Source organism: Crocuta crocuta, unplaced genomic scaffold (assembly GCF_008692635.1).
Source record: "Crocuta crocuta isolate KB4526 unplaced genomic scaffold, BGI_CrCroc_1.0 scaffold185, whole genome shotgun sequence".
NCBI classification, from domain to species: Eukaryota; Metazoa; Chordata; class Mammalia; order Carnivora; family Hyaenidae; genus Crocuta; species Crocuta crocuta.
The window spans coordinates 123,669-145,259 of NW_027530518.1; the positions used below are offsets into that span (position 1 = coordinate 123,669).

General features: G+C 36.1%; 1 protein-coding gene across 4 annotated transcripts in view; it reads right to left on the reverse strand.

Annotated features, from left to right (window-relative positions):
- The window catches only part of SEPTIN10 (septin 10), a 69,919-nt gene that overhangs the window by 21,159 nt on the left and 27,169 nt on the right, over nt 1-21,591 (reverse strand). For 3 of the 4 annotated variants that reach the window (XM_077767263.1, XM_077767259.1, XM_077767260.1), the window contains exons 3-8: nt 12,030-12,150; nt 11,421-11,616; nt 6,647-6,833; nt 3,189-3,350; nt 1,504-1,600; nt 192-360 (exon numbers count right to left, since the gene is read on the reverse strand). In XM_077767263.1, coding sequence (XP_077623389.1) covers nt 192-360; nt 1,504-1,600; nt 3,189-3,350; nt 6,647-6,833; nt 11,421-11,616; nt 12,030-12,150 — 932 coding nt within the window. The remainder of the gene's footprint in view (nt 1-191; nt 361-1,503; nt 1,601-3,188; nt 3,351-6,646; nt 6,834-11,420; nt 11,617-12,029; nt 12,151-21,591) is intronic. The other variant, XM_077767262.1, reaches the window with a different exon arrangement.

A 21,591-nucleotide genomic window follows, 5' to 3' on the forward strand; every position in this document is an offset into this window, starting at 1 on the left:
TTAAAGACCCTTCAAAAACAAGAAGTCCTCAAGTAATCTGAGAAGCACAATAATTAATTATTAGGAAATGATTCTACTTCATGATTTGCCTGATTTCTGAAAACCACATTCTCCAACATCCTGGATATATAACATAGTACAATCCTCCTAACTTCCTCTTTGGTTGGATTCTCAGAGAAATCCCCCCTTACCTGAGTGGCTTATTCTCTGGGCCCACATCTGTAAAGCCCATTTCCTCCAGTTTGCATCGCCTGTAAAGTTCATAATGCCTAGTATGGGTCTGTTCTCGCAGATCCTCCATGTTTGTGCAAATGAGCATCTCTCGGAGCTTTACAAAGTCACAGTGATTTTCGTTTTCCACTAGTATGAAAAACAAGAAAAGAGCAACACCAATTTTTAATTCTTGGCACACTGCATTTGTTGAATGAATGAATATAAAAAACACATACAGTAAAATGATCAGTCTAACACCTACAACTATTTTATAGCAAGAACCAGGAAGAAATTCTTGCATTATACACACTGAATTATAGGCAATGTAAATTAACAGATTGGGAGACTGTTTGAATTTAGTAGGCAATGGATAAACAGGAAAGAAATACATTACATTATGTTACCATATGCTCCAATTATTTCACTAATATTTTGTTAGTAGTTTACAAAACCATCCTCAGGAGTCTGTACCATTATTTTACTAAAACTTCAAAGTACTTAAGATATCACCTGTACATACTATAATTATTACATTCTTTGTATATAATGTCACATTTATGTTTGACACGATATAGAATTAGTGAATAAATACACTTAGTCCTCCTTACATAGTCCTTCTATATATGGTGGCCCAAAGACTACAACTAAATGTGTTACCGTAACCAATAGTTTTAGGTACAATTACCATTTTTATATTTTTCTACACATTAAAAATGTCAAGTTTTGTCAATATTTTTTATTAATTACAAATTTGTCAATTTAAAAAAGTAGTAGCACTGGGAAACCAGTACTAGTAGAGGTAATCCATTTCCCATTAATTAGTACTACAATTAAATGAACCAAATAGTACTAATTACTTACTCATTATAATGTTAGATAAATCCTAAAATTTCTTAATTGCCTGACTAGTTTGTTTTAGAAATAGTAATATTTTGATGAGTAAAAATATATAAATGTACAAGATGTTTTTGTGTGCCCAGAATTACTCAGTAATTAGTTTATGTATCATGTTTAAACACTAGTATTTACAATCAGATTCTGTTCAAAGTACCTGACCAGTGCTTGCTACCTTCTGAATGTCTTGACACATCAGACATGAAATGTGTGTGGGATAATGCAGAAAACAGAGAAGCTCTATCAGCTCCTACAGAGTTGGCTAAAACCAAACACATTCCACTCTCCTGATAAACAAATCAAAAGCCAAAATAAGTAACACCTCAGAATACACTGAATGCTACTTTCAGACTGTTAGATGACATACATACATATTCCTAGTAACCATTCATTTACCTTGTACAACACCCCAAGGGTACTGGCGAGCTTTGACCATCTTATTTCCAACTTTTACCTCATCCATACTTCCTACAACAGCAAATGGTAAATGTCCCTGGAAAGGAACCATGATATCAATCATATTTCATACTACTATGATAAATGCCTAACTAAAAAGTTTTATAAAAATAACAGATTAGAGAAAATTTACTAAACAACAAAGTTATTAAAATCAAATGATCTGCTATGCCTCCAAGTTTAAAACTTGGCAGTGAATATGTGCCAACTGGTCTATAAGAGTAAATTTCAGGCCCTAAAAGAAAATTATTTATTGAGCATCCCCTACATGCAAAGTATTTGCTATAGGAATACAAAATTATGGTATTGGTTTAATTTCCCTCAATATTATCTTTGCTCCAAAAGGCAATGTTGAGGAAATTGCACACATACATATACTCACACACACAAAATACATAACTAAAACATATATCTACATTGTGTACACAGATACATACTATATTAGATATATAGTGTACACAGATATACGATACTATAAGTAACATTTAAGTTCTTAACTAATGCGAAATGCAATGAATGTTACATAAACTTAGAGGAATAAGGGATTATTGTGAGCAGGAAGATACAACCTAAACAGGAGATGGATCAAGGAGAGTAAGTACTAACTTTGGTAAGGGGAAGATTTTGAACAAAGACAAATAGTTAGATTTAGGGAACAGTGAGTAAATTGATCTGTCTGAAACTGAGGATTAATATAGGGGAAAAGTCTAATGTAAAAAGTATTAAGTATTATGTTTAATATTTAATAATTGACAGTGTCTTAATTGTGCCTTTCTGGAAAATTATTCCAAGTGGGCACAGAAAATAAAATTGGATCAAAAGACAGTATAACATATAGATATTGAGATCACTTCATTTACATAGTCAGCTTTTTATATATTTAAAATATCTGAATGAAAAATCAGAAAAGGAAAAGGAGAAATGGCATGAACAGTTACTCAATGTCAATGTGTTAGGCAGTGAACAAAGATTGTATCCTCACAACAACCCATAAGATAGGTCTTAACCCAATTTTGTAGGTAAGTTAACAGTCTCAGGGAGGTTAATAACTCCCAGAACAATATATGATTAAGTCTATCTAACTCCAAAACCCATGACTCTTCAAAATATAACCAGATATTTAAGAAATTTAGTAGCCTATAGAAAGTAACACAAAGAAATTAGCCATCTTTGCTTATATTAAATGAAAAGTTATGTGAATGTTTAATATGGACATGTGACACTGTAAGGGAGAATGAGCTTAAATACCAGATTAGAAAGATATCCTTAAAGATTTTGAGATTCTAAAGCATTCCGAGGGAGAGTATAAAAACTTCACATGTTTTTCAAGACAGGCTAGAAAGCATCTTCCAAAGGCAATTAGTAAGTATAGTGCCACAAAAGGAGGACCCCAGCCTTACCAATGTATCATTTGATTTAGGTGAAAGAAGAGGAAAGAAAATAAGCTCAAAAATATATTCTCATTATATTCTCAAAATAAAACATTTTTCTATACTGAACTTTTTGAAATTTCATCTTGTGTGAAGTTTTTTTGAAGACACAAGTAAAAGTGTGTTAGTAGGAATGTCACTTGTAAATTACTCTTTTCACATGTAAAATAGAATTAGCATTCAAGAGGAGCTTACATTCATTGAAGCATTGATTTTAGCAATGGTTTCATCATCTGTTGGGAACTGGTATATCTGGACACCGTTGCTAACCAATTCACTCATGAGCTTGATCTTAAACTTCTGTAATTCAGCTTTAGAGATTGCATCTGCTTTGGCAATCACTGGTATAATGTTCACCTACCAACAATAAAGAAAAAACAACATCTCATAATTGAGGATTTATTTTTTATTCTGTAGTTTTTGCATTCAAAACTACTCAGTGTCGACAAACTTCTTTAACCTAAATCAGATGAACAAACTATGGTTCTGCTCATTGCCTGTTGATATAAATAAAGATTTACTGGAACACAGCCAGGCCCACTCATTTACATATTATCCATGGCCACTTTCATGTTACAATAGCAGAGATGAGCAATTAACTCAGAGACCACATGGCCTGTAAAGCCTAAAATATTACTTACTACATGGCCCTTCACAGAAAAAGCTTGCCAAGCCCTAACCTAGAAAATCTCTGGCTGTCATTGTCACCATATTCCCCTATACAATCATTCCTACAGACGGTGGCCTTAATAGTAACTCCTTTTAAAATGCAGAGCTCTTACAAGATTAATCTTACACCTGAATTTAGGGTTAGAAATTGTATATTTTCTTCTCTTTCTCAAAGTCTCTTATAATTCTATCACATACAAAATGTAAGCAGGAAGCTGAGATTGCCTGCTTAATTCACTAAGATTTTCTTATTTCTTAATAATCTAATAAGCACTCAATAATCAGAGTGATTGATCCCTTGGCAAAACTATGAAGCAGGTTTCTCCTTCTGCCCCACATTTCAGCAGGTCCTCTCCCCAGTCAATACATCCAATCTGCAAGTCTCTGTTGTTAGAGACTCCTAGCTAGATGTTGAAGGAAGGAAATGTTATGAATATCAACTGAAAGTGTTCATGACTCAAAGGAATAACACTCTTAGCATTAAAGTCCTATCACTGACCAGAGAGGAAGAAATCTGGGGTGGTGAAGACTGATTAACTTTATATTAATCTCACAAAAGACTGATGTCTCCACAAATCTAAGGGTCTATAGGGTTTCTGTTTGTTGGTTTTTTGGGTTTTGTTTATTTAGAGAGAAAAACTTTAGGCTAACTAATCATATGTATCAAGAGAGTGAGATACCAATATAATTTTCAGAATGAAAAGTAAAAATCATAACTCCTATTCTTAAGTTCTTGCTCTTTTCCAGTTTCACACTGACTTACTGTGTATATTCAGATTTATTAGTCTTTAAATATGCTCCACAGAAGATAAAGATTTTTTTTATCTACCCATGAAAACTTTCCAGCAATTGTGGGTAAACAGCTTTAATGCCAAATTAATGAAAGTACATAAAAATTTGATGCCAAGTTTCAATATTGCATACTTAGACTGTCAATAATTTATACCAAGCTAATAACTTATAACTGCTTCCATAGTAAACAGCAGAAGCATGCTCTAATGTTAAGTGCCTGACATTAAGCTTTTGATTGCCAAGATACTCGTTTCAAAGACATCCAGGTCAAATGAACATATTGCCAGCTGTATGACATGGTTACTAGCAAAACTGAATAAAGCACAGAACCAGCCCCACCCATGAAGTTCTCCTTTTAGAAAACCTGGGTGACTTACCCAGGTAACTGACCACTTGTGTGAGCCCACTTCTCCCTCCTTGTGCCCTAATTCTACTCTTATCCTTTAAATTTGCCAAGAGTGAACCCGTAAAACCTTAGATACCCAACCCTCAACTCTAATAAAAGCAGAACCCAGGTTCACTGTCAACTTTATTGTGTGGCCCTCCTGCACGCTGTGTACCCACCAGGAGCTGTGAGTAATAAAAGGATCTTGTTCTTCAAAGTTCCCTGATGGTATATGGCTGAAGTGCATCCTGAGATCTTATCAAGAGCTACAAGGGCTGGCTCAGCCATGAGACTGGCCCTGGCCCATGACAAGCTCCTGTCTGTGGGGTTTGCTATGAGTAATATAGTTAGGGGAGTATCTCAGGCATTCCTAGCCAAAAATATCACTCTAATTAGGCTGGGAGGGATATCACAGACTAAATGCTACACACCTATGTATTTATATATCACTGAGAGGGAAAGAGATGTTTCACACTGCATGTCAAACTTAGGAATAAAAGACAAGATATCAGTTTAATTAACCCTCACATCTGTCCACTGAGATAGGTATTATTCTCCTTAAGTTTTTATTTTAGAGGTGAGGAAACTGAGGCTCAGGAGGCTAAAGAAACTTGCCAAAAAACATGAAGCTATTAAGGGACAGACACAGTATTTAAAATCAGCCTCTACCGACATCGAATTCTAAAATGTTTATAAAGATTACATGATATTGCTTCTGTCTAGCTAAAACAAACTTGCACATGCTTGATTTTATGTTGATTTTATGAATTTCCATATAATCATACTCAACTATTAAAATACTGGGTAAATGATTACAACATCTAAATAGATGAATAGACTATCATGTAAGCTTCATCAAGTTTTTGCTAAAGCCAGGAGACTGTGCACCTAGTCAAAAGTCAATCTATGTACCAAGACCTCAATGGCAGCTTCATGTTTTCCACATGGATTTTCTATATAGAAAGTAGACAGACATTCTGGACAGAATGCCCTTTTTCCTGAATCCTATTTCATAAAATTATTAGCCAGAATAATGAAAGCTGCATTCCTCACACCATCAAAGGCTATGGGGGGGTGCCTGGGTAGCTCAGTTGGTTAAGTGTCCAACTTTGGCTCAGGTCATGATCTCATGGCTCGTGGGTTTGAGCCCCGCGTCAGGCTCTGTGCTGACAGCTAGCTCAGAGCCTGGAGTCTGTTTCAGATTCTGTGTCTCCCTCACTCTCTAACCCTCCCCTGCTCATGCTCTCTCTCTCAGAAATAAATAAAACATTAAAATTTTTTTTTAATTTAAAAAAAGGCTATGGGAAAACTGTGGAGTTTTTTTGGAATAAGATACTAGTCTTCAACCATATTTTACACAAATTTAAAAAAAATCCCAAAGTAAGTAAATTTGTGGATATTATTTTTATAGTTCCCTGAATTTATATGTCACTTCTTGGCTCAGAAGTTCAAAACTAGGTTTTCTTGGTATGGTTCAAATTAAAACATAATTACTGTAACACATGATGAAACATGAAACCTTAACCTTTGTCAATGAACTTCTCAATAGCATCATTAAGTAAAATCAGTGTCAGATACTGGCATGCAATTTAATCACTAAAAAAAAAGGACTAAAATTTTATGTTAACATATTTTTCTTTGCAGTTCAACTTCCAAATGGAATTTCTGTCGAAAATAACCTTAGATTGAAACTTATCAAATGTTTTTAAAATGCACAGAATAAAAGTTAAGATATATATATCATAAAGATATGTTAATAGTTCAAAATAAATATTAAAGCATAAGCTGATTCCTTTTCCAAGGCTACCTTGCTGTCAAGGCTCTTCATTGTTAAGAGATCCAGTGTCTTCAGGGAGTGACCTGTAGGTGAGATGAAGTAGAGGCACACATGGATGCGAGAATCGTGGTAGTTAAAGAGAGAACGCTTGATTTTTAGCTCCTCTTGGAGATAGGCCTCAAACTGAGCATCTATGTAGTCAACTATTGGTTGGTAGCTGAAAAAAATAAATATTAAATATTTAATACAGCATATTCATGCTACCTTAAGAAGATATTTACATAATTCTCAAGTGTAAGATGTTTATTTTCACCAATTAATAAACAGCTACTATCTATGCTAAACAGAGAACTTTAGTAATAAGACAAATTGTGCAAAACATGCATGTACAAAGGTAGTACTTTAAAACCATCAGTACGTCCTGTGCTTTAACTGTTTTATAGAAACTGAATGGATATACAGAATGTATAGACTCAATCTGACAAGGATTCCCAGACTTGCCAGACTGCTGAATGAAGCCAGGCATCTAACTATAGCCAAACTGGACATGACATATTATTTTACTGAGAAAAGGTACGAGTATTAATAACTTAAAAGATATTTAAGTCAAACTGTATGATTTCTTGCTTCTTAAATCAGATCCATAAGACATGAAAAATAGCAACATAGTAAGGAGGAAAGCCATATATAAAATGAAAGTAACCAGTAATGCAGACACAATTTTATTTAATTCTAAACAAAGGAAAGCACATCATACTCTATGCTCTGAGTCCTTGCCCAAATCACTTCTCTTCCCTGGCATTCCTTTTTCTCTCTAGCTACTTCCTTCTGTGCATCCTTTAAGATGCAAATCATGTCACAGTACATGTGCACCAGCATTCATATTACTCTGTGACTATTCCACTTCATTCTGATATGCTAGATCACTGTCTACTCAATTCAACTTTCTACTCTTAACCATTCTAATTAAGTAAATCTGGGTTTCTAAGTGAAAATAACAGCAAATATTTCCTCTGTCAAATTCCCTGGACACATTTATAATTATCTTTGTAGCCCAAATGGAGTGGTACTTCATAGAGCTGAGATACTCAATACATGTGCACAGAACTGAATTCTTTCATAAAGTTGCCTGACCATTTTAGTCCTTTAGGATCATCACCTCTTTTAATCTCATAGAATGCCATGTTCTTCCCACACAGATGATAAACAACATGAGGATAGAAACAGTATCTTCTACTTCTATGTTCTCCACAACATCTAGCACAATACTTTGAGCATTATCAGAGAGACTATTAGGAACACCAGTATTCACTATCAGGAACACTATACTTGGGAAACTCATCTAAATGTGACTCAACATGATTTCCTCTCCAAAATAATAAAATAGTAAAAATTAATTTGTAAGCACATATATTAACATAAAACAATCCAAAGCTTTTATTAATGACTTGAAAGAGATGAGTAATATGACCTATTTTATGACCTAATAGCCATAAATCGTCCTCTACCTGACTGTGTTGCATTCAGGTCAAAATGAAAACCAAAACATTTTCTGCTAAATAAATAGTCTACCATTAGCAGTTCTTCCATAGTAATCGGCTCTAGGTTTCCACTTCCAATACACTGCATATTCATTCTTCATGTGAAACAAAAGAAAATGGCTTAAAATACAAAAATAACCTCCTCAAAAACTTCCAAGTACTCATAAAATGATAAGGAATTAATAACCAGGTCAAAATTGAAGAGAGTAGAACCTGAGAGAGGTGAGCAGAGAACTTAGAGCAAAAGTCAATAAATGGGCCAAATCCAGACGATGCCTGTATATTTATTATAAGTTTCACTGAAACACAGCCCCGTTCACTGGTATATGTATTGGCTATGGCTGCTTCTGTGTTACAGTGGCTGAGCGGAGTAGTTTGGACAGAGACCATATATGTCCTTCAAAGTCTGGAATATTGACTATTTGGCACTTTACAGAAAAATTTTACTAACCCCTGCACTAAAAGCATCAGTGCTAGTATTGTCTTGAGATCAGTTGTCAATCTAGTTCTTAAGCATTAGCTCTGAAGGACTCATAGGACAAGAAGGAAGAAATCAAAATCCAGGACCCACACAAAGTGGCAATCTATTTTAAGAGACTGACTCCCCACATTAAGCTTTGATCCTGAAAGCCTGCATTTTCAGGGTTAAGAATGAGCTAGAAGTTAACCTACAATTCCTCCCCTCCCCCAAGTTGTTGCAGGGAAGGTTGCCCTGGCAGTAAGTAGGGAAAATAAAAGTAAAGGAGAAAAAAATGTCCTTGAGAATTTGAGGCCACAGGGTCTACCCTCACACATATCCAGAGCCCAGGTTCACAGTGCCTCTTTGATGCTGAAAAACTCAAGCCATGAAAGGGATTTAAGGATCTTCAGAGTATTAATGCCACAGGGGCCTAACATAAGCAAATCTAAATCTGTTCAAAGGAAGACATCTTCATCTTAGACCTCAAAGTATCTCTGCAAATAATTTTTCAAAGACCATGACACCTACAATAAAAAATATCAAAGCATATGAGAAAAAAAAAGCACAATGAATAAGAACCAAAGGAAAAAAACAAACATCAGTAAAATAATTTATAATCTTAAATATACAAAATGGTATGAAGATTTCAAGACTAATTTACTAATGAAAAATCAGTTACTAAAAATCACATTCTTACAGATTAAAAAAGAGAAAATACAATCTTTTCTACAGAATGCGAAAAAAAATAATATAATATTTATTCATGATTTTAAAAAACCCTAAAAAAAAAAAAAAAACCCTTACTATTAAAACAATGGGAACTTCCTTACTCCAACTTAAATTTTTAAAAAAGCAAGCAAGCATAATATATGGTAAAAATAAAGCTTTCCTTCTGGACCGGGACAAGGCAAAGATACCCACTAATACCACTGACCATCCAATATAATACTGTAAATCCTACCCAGTGCAGTTAGGTTTTAAAAACGGAAGAAAGAAAAATAAAAACTGTCTTCAGCCATGATGAAGTAACTGGGACTGGGTTTACTCTCTTACCCTAAACAATTAGAGACCTGGATAAACACACGAAGAAGGCTTTCAAGACATGGGACAATATGCCATATAAAACTGTGTTCATTGAGAAGGTAAATAAATGAGAAGCTTTATGATTCCCTCAGCTTACTGCCTGGAGACAAGTTTCCAGGGCACAGCACAAGAGATCACAGAGCCTGGCAGACTCACCAAGTTGAGGAGACAGAAACAGTTCAGGGAGGCCAAGGCAAACAGAATTTGTAGGCAAGAACACTGAATAGAAGGCAGCTACACCAACAAAAGTGCTAATGATCTGGACAGCGGTTCCCTCCAGTCTTTGGTAAAGCACTAATCTAAATATATGTGTGAGGAAAAAACCTAAGACTATATATATATCCTATATTACAGTCCTGGTGGTGGTTATAAAACCAAGTATGTGTCAAAATTAACAGAATTGTACACTTTAAAAAAGCAGTGCATTTTATTTATTCTACATAAATTATACATCAATAAAACTTATTTTAAAAGGAACAAAAGAACTGAAGAAAAACAAATCTATTGAGAGATTATACCACTACATACATAGAAAATCAACACAAATTTAGAGACAAATTGTTGGAATTAATCAGAGAATTTACAAACATCCCTATATGCAAAATTATATTTCTATACACCAAATAGAAAATTAAGTATTTCTAAAACATATCATCTACGAGAACATCAAAAATGCCAATATCTAAGAATAAATTTAAGTAAAACCGTATAAGATCTCTACGTAGAAATTATAAAGTTTTAAAGCAACATGTCACAGGCCTTTGACTCTACCACTAATCTTCTTCCTCTAGAACACCCACATAAATGTGCTGAAAAGGATAACATAAGTCACATAATTATGCAAAATATTTCTCTTTTCAAGCAAACTTTAGGAAACTAGAAAATTACCTCTAATAATGAAAATATATGCATTTCAAAACAGAAAAAGAACAAAAAGTTATTGTTTTACTCTAATCTATTTCCCGATTTCATACTTTAAATTTCATATAAAATCTATCATCATTCTTTATAGTACTATAGGAGAAATAATGACATCATATAAAATATAAATAACAGTTTCAATGTCAAACCTTTCTTGCAATGCTTAATAATGTACCTGGCTGATTTGGCTAGAATTTCACATACAAAATAATTCAAGCACCGTGGACTGGGCCATTATGTATTTGCCACTGTATGTCTCACTATTTTTCCCTCAACAAAATAAGTCCTGCCTGAAAATTATTACAAATCACTTACTATATACCGAATCAGCATATGAAAAAATAATTAAAATAATTTTTGCTGAAATACACATTTCAATAATGTGATTCAAATTATTCTAAAAAAATTAGACAACTGGATAGAAAATGTCAATTTGTTAAGAATAAAACATTGCTGAATTATTAAAAAGATTAAAGTCTGAGAGGAAGGGTTTGAATTCCCATAGTAGAAAACCAAACCATGGCTCGTGGAACAAGACAAATGTCTTTTTTTTTAATATTTTTACTTATTTTTAAGAGTGAAAGAGCGTGAGTGGGGGAAGGGCCGAGAAACAGGGAGACACAGAATTTGAAGCAGGTTCCAGGCTCTGAGCTGTCAAGCACAGAGCCCGATGCAGAGCTCGAACTCCTAAACCATGAGATTATGATCTGAGCCAAAGTCGGATGTTTAACCCATGTACCCCAGACAAATGTCTTAAAATATGAAAAAATGTGTTTTATTACAGTAAGAAAACACATACCTCTCTTCTTTGTTTATTTGGTCACCAAATCCTATTGTATTCACAATAGTCAATTTCAATCGAACATTACTTTCGTTGAGTTCATATGTCTGAGCTTTAAGTCTAACATGTGGGTAAAAATGTGAGGATTCATGGTCTTCAAAATTAGTATTAAATAGTGTGTCAATCAGTGTTGATTTTCCAATTCCAGTCTCCCCTAAAAGAAACAAAGGTAAATCTTCACAGATGCAAAGGACAAATGAGAGGAAAAAAAAAAAAAAATAGAACTCCCAGAGTGGTTTCAAGGATCCCAAATATTTCAAACATTTCAAAGGCTGAGTTGTCTATGAAAGACATACATGTTAAGGCTGGTCCACTGAGTCATTAGCAGAACATAAAGGTAAGTATGTATGCTAAGTTACTCAGAACTCTGAAGAAAGCACTGAAATATTTAAAGAAAAAAGTGTAAAGCAGTAAAGCTAAGAAAGACAAAACTAGCAGAATTTAAATAACTGAAAAAAATCTGTGATCATGCTATCAAATTAATAACATGAATACCATACTGTTTGCAAGAATGGAGAGAACACAGGAATATAAAGGAATAATATAGAGGAAGAGTTTGGCTCTTACCCACACAGAGAATATTAAAACAGAAGCCTTGCTGAATGGATCTATTGACCAACTGATCAGGCAAACTCTCAAAACCAACATGGCCAGACATAGTTAAAGAACGAATGTTGTTTCTTTTTTGCTGGAAGAAAACAAAGACAATGGCAATAATTTAAAAAAAAAAAAAAAGTTTCACTAAAACAGGATATAGGCACATTTGAAAGGATAAATATAGTTTTTCAAAGAAATTAAAGAGTTTATGATCATTGTACCTTCATCAAGATATAAATGTATTAAGTAAATTTGTGAGAAATTTGTGTCCAGATCCTCAAAACACATCCGCATTTCTTATTCTCTTCACACAATGAAAGTCCAGCATTGTTTATCACACTCAAATATTTGATTTCCAAGAAAAAGGAACAGACTCATGTAAACTATGGTATATTCATTCACAAAATGGAATGTTTAAAGTAATTAAATATGTTTACAATAAATATTTAGTAAATTTTAATTTAAATGTCATATGAAAAAAGTACAACACAAAATTATACAGTTTCAGCTCCCAGTAATGTCAGAGTTAACCTATGTTGCAGTAATATCCCTGCTAATTAACAATTATAAACAATTCTTCCAAGTCACTGGAGTGCAACCAAAGGCCAACGGACACTGGATGAAATGAGACTCTTGGGAACCGGAAACCATGCAGGGTGAGATGCACATTTTCTAGGTCTTTCTGAGGGCACAACCCAGTCACTGCTACACAAAGAAGACAGACCTCAAGATGGAAGTGGTAGTCTTACTGGGTTGAGTAGTCAGTTGGAAACAAGGGAAAGTAGATCAGTTGAAAACTGAAGAAGAAAATTCCAGAAAGGAAGGAGTCCAAAATCTACAAATACACTCCTCTTAAAACTTTGGCTGAACTGCACAAATACAAGGGGAACACAAAGAGCCTAGCCGGGGGCGGGGATGGAAATTGGAAGGAGCTATATAGAGTATTCAAGAATGCTATCCTGGGGAGCATTAATTTTAAGTCTGTAAGTTAAAGGGGCTCAGTAAACCCTTCAGGCTTTCCACTGAAAACCTATATGGACCACATTTTAGGAGTAAGGATCACAACCTAGATATCAGAAATGTTCCATAGTACACAGCTGAAATAGACCTGCTCTAACAAAGCCTATAACAAAGGTTCAACATGAACAATGCAATAACCTAGCAATTTACTGCCTGCTAGAACAAAGGTCAACACTCTTCAGAAGAAGGAAACAAAATCTAGCACCTCCACAATGTAGCATCCACAACATCTACCATACAATAAAAAATTACTACAGAGGAAGAAGTAGAAAAATGTGATTCACAGTTGAATCAGCTGATAAGAACTTTATTTTTTTTTTATTTTTTTAATGTTTTAATTATTTCAGAGAGAGAGACAGAGAGACAGTGATCAGGGGAGGGTCAGAGAGAGACGGAGACACAGAATCCAAAGCAGGCTCCAGGCTCTGAGTTGGCTGTCAGCACAGAGCCTGACATGGGTTCGAACCCAGTAGCCGTGAGATCATGACCTGAGCTGAAGTCAGACACTTAACCAACTGAGCCACCCAGGCGCCCCGGCGCCCCTCAGCTGATAAGAACTTTAAAATAACTATGATAAAGATGCTGAAGACGAAAACTATACTCTTTTTCTATAAGAAAAAGAGATGGATATATTGGCTGACATGACAGAATTACAAGAGAAATATGGAAGCTCTCAACAACAAAAGGCAGCAAATGAAATTCCTAAAAGGAAAAATGCAACATCTAAATAAAAAACCTATTGAACCATATTATCAGCAGATCAAACAATGGAAGGAAAGATTTTTTTCAATAGTTATTATCCAAGCTAAATATCTTTATTTCTCGAAGCTAAAAGTCTCTCATAGAAAAGATAAAACTGAAATAGAGCTCCAAAAACTGTGAAATGATATCAAATGGTCTAACATACCTGTAAATGGAATCATATAGAAAAGATGGGTAGGGGGACGCCTCGGTGGCTCAGTTGGTTGAGCGTCTGACCTCGGCTCAGAACATGATCTCACGGTTTGTGGGTTCGAGCCTTGCGTCGGGCTCTCTGCTGACAGCCAGCTCAGAGCCTGGAGCCTGTTTCCAATTCTGTGTCTCCCTCTCTCTCTGACCCTCCCCTGCTCACGCTCTCTCTCTCTCTCTCTCTCTCTCTCAGACATAAATAAAACATTAAAAAAAAAAAAAAGAAAGAAAAGATGGGGAGAGACTGGAGGAGGGTGGAAAGAAATATCTAAGTAACAGTGATTGAAATTTTTCCAGTTTTCTAAACATGAACTCAGAGATCTAAGAATTTCAGCAAACTACACACATGAAAAATCCAGAGGAATCCACAACTAAGCATATCAGAACAAAATGTTTCAAAAAGAGGATACAGAAAAGTTTTATGAGCAACCAGATGTGGGGAGACACATTACACACAAATAATACATAAAATGACTACAGTTTTCTCACGAAAAATAATGCAAAGCATAAGGTCACAGAACATATTCAATAAAATGCCAAAAGAAAAAAATGACATGTAAATGTGTGTAAAAGAACTTTTTGCTTGTTTTAATTTCTTGAAAATATGATCATTAAAAGCAACAGCAGCAATATATTGCAGGATTTGGAATCACGGAGAAACAGAATGTATGATAAGACAGCACAACAGAGAGAGGGAATAGACAGTTACGGTTGTTAAGATTTCTGTATTATATATGAAGCATTATAACACTGAAGATACATGTAATAAATTAAAGCCTACACTGACTAGTATTTTTAAAAAATAAAAGATCACAAAGAGGTATAGCTAATAAGTCAATAGTAAAGATGAAATGCAATCATAAAAATACTAATCCAAAAAAAGGCAGAAAAAGAAGAAAAATGAAAGAACAAATGGGACAAGGAGAAAACATATAGCAGCAAATTGGCAGACTTAAACTTAGTCATATCTATAATTAAATTAAATGTAAATGGTCTAAACCACCAATATGTGATAGAACTTCTTGTGGTGGTGGAACTGTTCTGTATCTGATCTGTGCAACAGGTAGCCACATGCAAATATTGAACACTTCAAATGGGACGAATGCAACTGAGGACCTGCTTTTAACTTTTATTCAACTAATTTAAATTTAAATAGCCACATGTAGCTAGTGGCTACCATAATGGACAGTGAATATCTAAACATTCCAATTAAAAGAAGGAAACTGTCAGACTGGATAAAAGAACAAGCTTCAACTCCATGCTGTCAATACAGTAACTGACAAGCTCAATCTAAAATTTATAAGGAAATGCAGACGATTTAGAACAGCTACAACAATTATGCAAAGTTGAAGGACTTATACAATCCAATCACAAAGCTACAATCACCAGATAGTGTGGTATTGGGACAATCTTATTATTTATCTGTCTACTTTATCAATATTAAAAACTTGTGATCATCAAGGAATATGTAAGTCACAAACTGGAAGAAAATATTATATATATGACATATATACATGACAAAGCACATATACTCAGAATACTTAAAGAATTCATATGATTCAGGCTAGCAGGCAAAATGGCGGAGAAGTAGGGAGTTTGCTATCTCCGGCCTGCATCTTTCAAACCAAGAAGGGCTGAAGCCAAAAAAACCTCTGAACTGCAAGAGGCTGGGAGTAAAAGAGGCAGAGTCCACTAAAAAGAAAGCCTCAGAGGGGTGTGACTGCGAACTGGGGAAGACAAATAAGGGCGGGGGAGCTCAGAGGCACGGAGGGGAAGGAGTTCCCCGTCTGCAGAGAGAAAAAGAAAAAAAAAGCAGTTGAGGAATCTTAGAAAGGTCCCTGAAAGGGAGAAAAAAGCACAGCCAGGACAAAGAGGAATTGTATCGTCCCATCTCTAGCTGCAGGGCTTTCGGAGAGAAATCCCACCTCTAGTCTCAGAGATTTCTTCCCACAGGGTGCCCAGGGATCACAGTTGCAGTTGGATTCAAAAGGAGCTGGTCCCATACTCAATCCCCCAAACCTCGGTGGGAAGCGCCGGGGCTTGCGGAATTACACTCCAGGTGGTATTATTATTGCAAACCAAGGAGATCTGGAAATGAGGCTGGGCACAGGAAATAAACCCCCGCCCACCTTGGCTGCGGCCGCAGCACGGTGATATCGGACGCAAAAGAGTGCTTTGCAACACCTGGTTCCAGAGAGGACTGGGGGGTCGCCATCTTTCTCCCCACAGCCACCAAGGTGGGGCACTGAGGGACACAAAGTGGAGGTGAGACCCACCTACACCAAACCACGCCCATCTGCATTACCTAGTTGTTTGGTTACCTGAGCCTGGCTATGGAAGCAGCCCCTCCCCCAACATCAACACTGACCACATTGCCATGATTGACTCTAGATCAACTCTTGCTATTCAGATATTCTCCCTTATCTAGTCCATTTCTCTCCCCTCCTCTGGACCTGGTTTTCTGGTTATAGGTTTGTTAAAACAGACATATATAATCCATTCACTTGATGCATGTTCTATCTCCATCATTACCTTCCCTTCTCGCTCCCTCTGAAATAATCAGACTATATAGCTTCTCTGGGTAACATTATTTCCAGGTTTTTTTCTTCTTCTTCTTTTCTTCTTTCTTATCTTTGGTATTTACCTTACCTCCTGCCTTATTCTCCTTTCTCTTTATCTGAAATAAGCCTTTTAATCTCTCTGCATGGTCAACTTTCAACATCTCTTTCTCCCCACCCCTGTTATTTCTCATTTGTATATGCTCCTCCATCAGCACACTACTCTTTATTTGTAGATGTGATTTCTGGTTTTATGCTTTTAGACTGTCCTTTGTCTTTTGCTGTTTTGCTGTTTTTGTTTTTGTTGTTTTGGGGGTTTTTTTGTTTGTTTGTTTGTTTGTTTTTTTTTCCTTTCAGTTTGCTAGTCTCTTTGTGCATATGTGTGCTTGTGTTCCCTGTTTGTCTGTCTGTTTTCCTCTCCAGGGCTTCCTCAAGAAACAAGTCAAAGTACACAGGGTGGAGAGTGCCAAATACCACTATGAGTAGGGAAATAAAATAACCAAAGTACCAACATGAGGGACCAAAAGACACCATTAAAAGAACACTACCTGAATGGAAAGGCCCTGGGCACTCAATAAGCCTCCTTTAAGATAACAGTACTCACTGGTGCAGACTGCATAACAAGCTTTTAAAACTGACAAGAGACAGAAAGCTAGCCAAAATGACGAAACAGAAGAACACTAAAGAAATTCCAGGAAGACGTGACAGCTAAAGAATTGCTCAAAACAGATATAAGCAATATAAATGAACAAAATTTAGAACAATAGTCATAAAATTAATCGCTGGGCTTAGAAAAGGCATGGAAGACATCAGAGAAATCATTGCTACAAAGACCATGGAGCTTAAAAATAGTTGTGATGAATTAAAAAATACTGTAAATGAGATGCATAACAAAATGGAGGCAGCCAATGCATGAAGAGGCAGAGAGGAGAATAGGTGAATTAGAAGACACAATTATAGAACAAGAGGAAGCCAAGGAAAAGAGATAAACTGATCCATGAGCACAAAAGGAGAGTTCGAGAACTGAGTGATACAATCAAATGGAACAATATCCACATCATAGGAATTCCTGAAGAGGAAGAAAAAAGGAAAGGCGCTGAAGGTGTACTTGAACAAATTATAGCTGAGAACTTACCCAATCTGGGGAAGGAAACAGACACTGAAATTCAGGAGGCACAGAGAACTCCCCTCAGATGTAACTTCAATTTATATTCTGCATGACATATCATTGGGAAACTTGTAAAATATAAGGATAAAGAGAGAATTCAAATAGCAGTTGGGGATAAAAGGACCCTAACATACAAAGGGAGACATATCAGGGTGGTTGCAGAATTATCTACTGAAACTTGGCAGGCCAGAAAGGAATGGCAAAAAGTCTTCAATGTGGTGAAAAGAAAATACATGCAGCCAAGAATCCTCTATCCAGCAAGACTGTCAGTTGGAATAGAAGGAGAGTTAAAAGTCTTCCCAAATAAACAAAAACTGAAAGAATTCATCACCACTAAACCAGCCCTATAAGAAATCCTGAGGGGGACTCTATGACAGAAATGTTGCAAGGAACACAAGGTACCAGAGACACCACTACATGAAGGAATTCTACAGAGAACACAATGACTCTAAACCCACATATTTCAATAATAACACTGAATGTAAATGGACTAAATGCTACAATCAAAAGACATAGGGTAGCAGAATGGATAAAAAGTCAAAATCATTCTATCTGCTGTCTACAAGAGACTCATTTTAGATCTGAGGACACCTTCAGATTGAAAGTAAGGGAATGGAGAAATATCTATCATGGAGGTTAAAGAACACCCTACTAAAGAACGAATGGGCCAATCAGGCAGTCAGAGAATACATTTAAAAATATATGGAAACAGCGGCGCCTGGGTGGCTTAGTCGGTTAAGCGTCCGACTTTCACTTAGGTCATGATCTCGTGGTTCGTGGGTTCAGNGCATGCACAACCAAAATTCACACGGGAAGAGATAGAAAATCTCAACAGACCCATAACTAGTGAAGAAATTCAATCACTTATCAAAACTCTCCCAACAAATAAGAGCCCTGGGCTAGATGGCTTCCCTGAGGAATTCTACCAGACATTTAAATCAGAGTTAATACCCATTCTTCTCAAGCTATTCCAGAAATTACAAATGGAAGGAAAACATCTGGACTCATTCTACAAAGCTAGCATCACTTTGATTCCCAAACCAGAGACCCAGCAAAAAAGGAGACCTACAGGCCAATATCCTTGATGAATATGGATGCAAAAATCCTCAACAAGATACTTGCAAATCAAATTCAACTGCATATAAAAAGAATTATCCACCAAGATCAAGTGGGATTCATCGCTGGGTAACAGGGCTGGTTCAATATTTGCAAATCAATCAATGTGATAGATCACATTAACAAAAGAAAAGATAAAAACCATACGATCCTGTCGATAGATGCAGAAAAAGCATTTGACAAAATAGAACATCCGTCCTTAATAAAGACCCTCAAGAAAGTTGGGATAGAAGGAACCTACTTAAACACCATAAAAGCCATCTATGAGAAGCCCACAGCTAATATCATCCTCAATGGGGTAAAACAGCTTTCCCCTGAAATCAGGAACATGACAGAGATGTCCATTCTCACCACTGTTGTTTACCATAGTGCTGGAAGTCCTAGCATCAGCCATCAGACAACAAAAGGAAATCAAAGGCATCAGAATTGGCAATTCAAACTTTCACTTTCGCAGATGACATGATACTCTACATAGAAAACCCGACAGACTCTACCAGAAATGTACTAGAACTGACCCACGAATTCAGCAAAGTTGCAGGGTATAAAATCAACGTACAGAAATCAGNTGGTATTGGCACAAAAATAGACACACAGACCAATGAAATAGAATAGATAACCCAGAATTGGACCCACAAATGTATAGCCAATTAATCTTTGACAAAGAAAGAGTATCCAAAGGAAAAAAGACAGCCTCTTTAACCAATGGTGCTGGGAGAACTGGACAGCAACGTGCAAAAGAATGAAACTAAATCACTTTCTTACACCATACACAAAAATAAACTCAAAATGGATGAAGGACCTAAATGTGAGACAGGAAACTATCAAAACACTAGAGGAGAAAGCAGGAAACAACCTTAACTGCAGCAATTTCTTACTTGACACATCCCCAAAGGCAAGGGAATCAAGTGCAAAAATGAACTACTGGGACTTCATCAAGATAAAAAGCTTCTGCATGGCAAAGGAAACAATCAAGAAAACTAATAGGAACAGACAGAATGGGAAAAGATAGTTGCAAATGACATATAAGATAAAGGGCTGGTATCCAAAATCTATAAGGAACTCACCAAACTCCACACTGGAAAAACAAATAATCCAGTGAAGAAATGGGCAGAAGACATGAACAGACACTTCTCCAAAGAGGACATGCAGATGGCCAACAAACACATGAAACAATACTCAGCATCGCTCTTCATCAGGGAAATACAAATCAAAACCACATTGAGATACCACCTCATGTCAGTCAGAGTGGCTAAAATGAACAAATCAGGAGAGTATAGAGGCTGGCGAGGATGTGGAGAAACGGGCACCCACCTACACTGTTGTTGGGAATGTAAAACTGGTGCAGCCCCTCTGGAAAACCTGTGGAGATTCCTCAAAAAATTAACAATAGAACTCCCCTATGACCCAGCAATAGCACTGCTAGGAATGTACCCAAGGGATACAGAGTGCTGATGCATAGGGGCACATGTATCCCAATGATCATGGCAAAACTTTCTACAATAGCCAAATCATGGAAAGAAGCTAAATGTCCATCAACTGATGAATGGATCAGGAAGATGTGGTTTATCTATTATACATGGCCATCAGAAAGAATGAAATCTGGCCATGTGTAGCCATGTGGATGAAACTTGAGGGTGTTATGCTAAGTGAAATAAGTCAGGCAGAGAAAGACAGATACCATACGTTTGCACTCATAAGTGCAACAGGAGAAACTTAACAGAGGACCATGGGGGAAGAGAAGGGTAGAAAAATAGTTGGGGAGAGGGAGGGAGTCAAACCATGAGATATTCTTGAATACTGAGAACAAACTGAGGGCTGACAGGGGTATGGGAGAGGCATGGAGGAGGGCACTTGCTGGGATGATCACTGGGTGTTATATGGAAACCAACTTGACAGTAAACTATGTAAGAAAAAAAGAGTGCTCAACATTATCAGGGAAATGTGAATTAAAACTACAGTACAATACCACTGAATAACCACTCAAATGTCTAAAATTTAACAGGCATATAATGTCATGTATTATAAATTATGAAGAACAAGTGGAATTCTGATAAATTTGCTGGTACAAAGGCAAAATGGTACAGCCACTTTGAATAACAGGTGGGTAGTTTCTTATAAAGTTAAAAAGACATTACAATATAACCAAAAATCCCTAACTATAGGTATCAAAGATAAATAAAAACATCCATCCATACACATGAATGCTCATAGCAGCTTTAGTCCAAATAGTCAAAAACTAGAAACAACCAAAAATATCTAACAATTGTTGAATGGATAAATAAAATGTAGTATATCCATACAATAGAATACTAAACTACTGAATCATGCCACAACATGGTTAAGACTCAAAAACTACGTGATTTTTTTTTTTACTGTGATTTGACTAAAAAAAAAGTATTATTTTTTCATATATTCTTATATATATATTTATGGAAGAAAATGTTTCCCTGAGAGTGGTTATTACTGGGGAATGGATTTGTAGGTTGAGGGAGTGGTCTTGGAGGTAGAAGTTAGAAAGATTCACTTGTTACTGTGTGTGGTAGGTAGAAATCTAAGAGGGACCCCAAGATTCATGCCCTCTGGTGTACTCACACCTTCTATTTTTTCAAGCAAACAGAAACTAGGTTCTGCTATGAAGGGATTTTGCAGATGTAATTAAGGTCCCAAATCAGTTAACCTAAGAAAGGGAGATTATCTTTGGTGGGTCTGAACTAATAAGGTG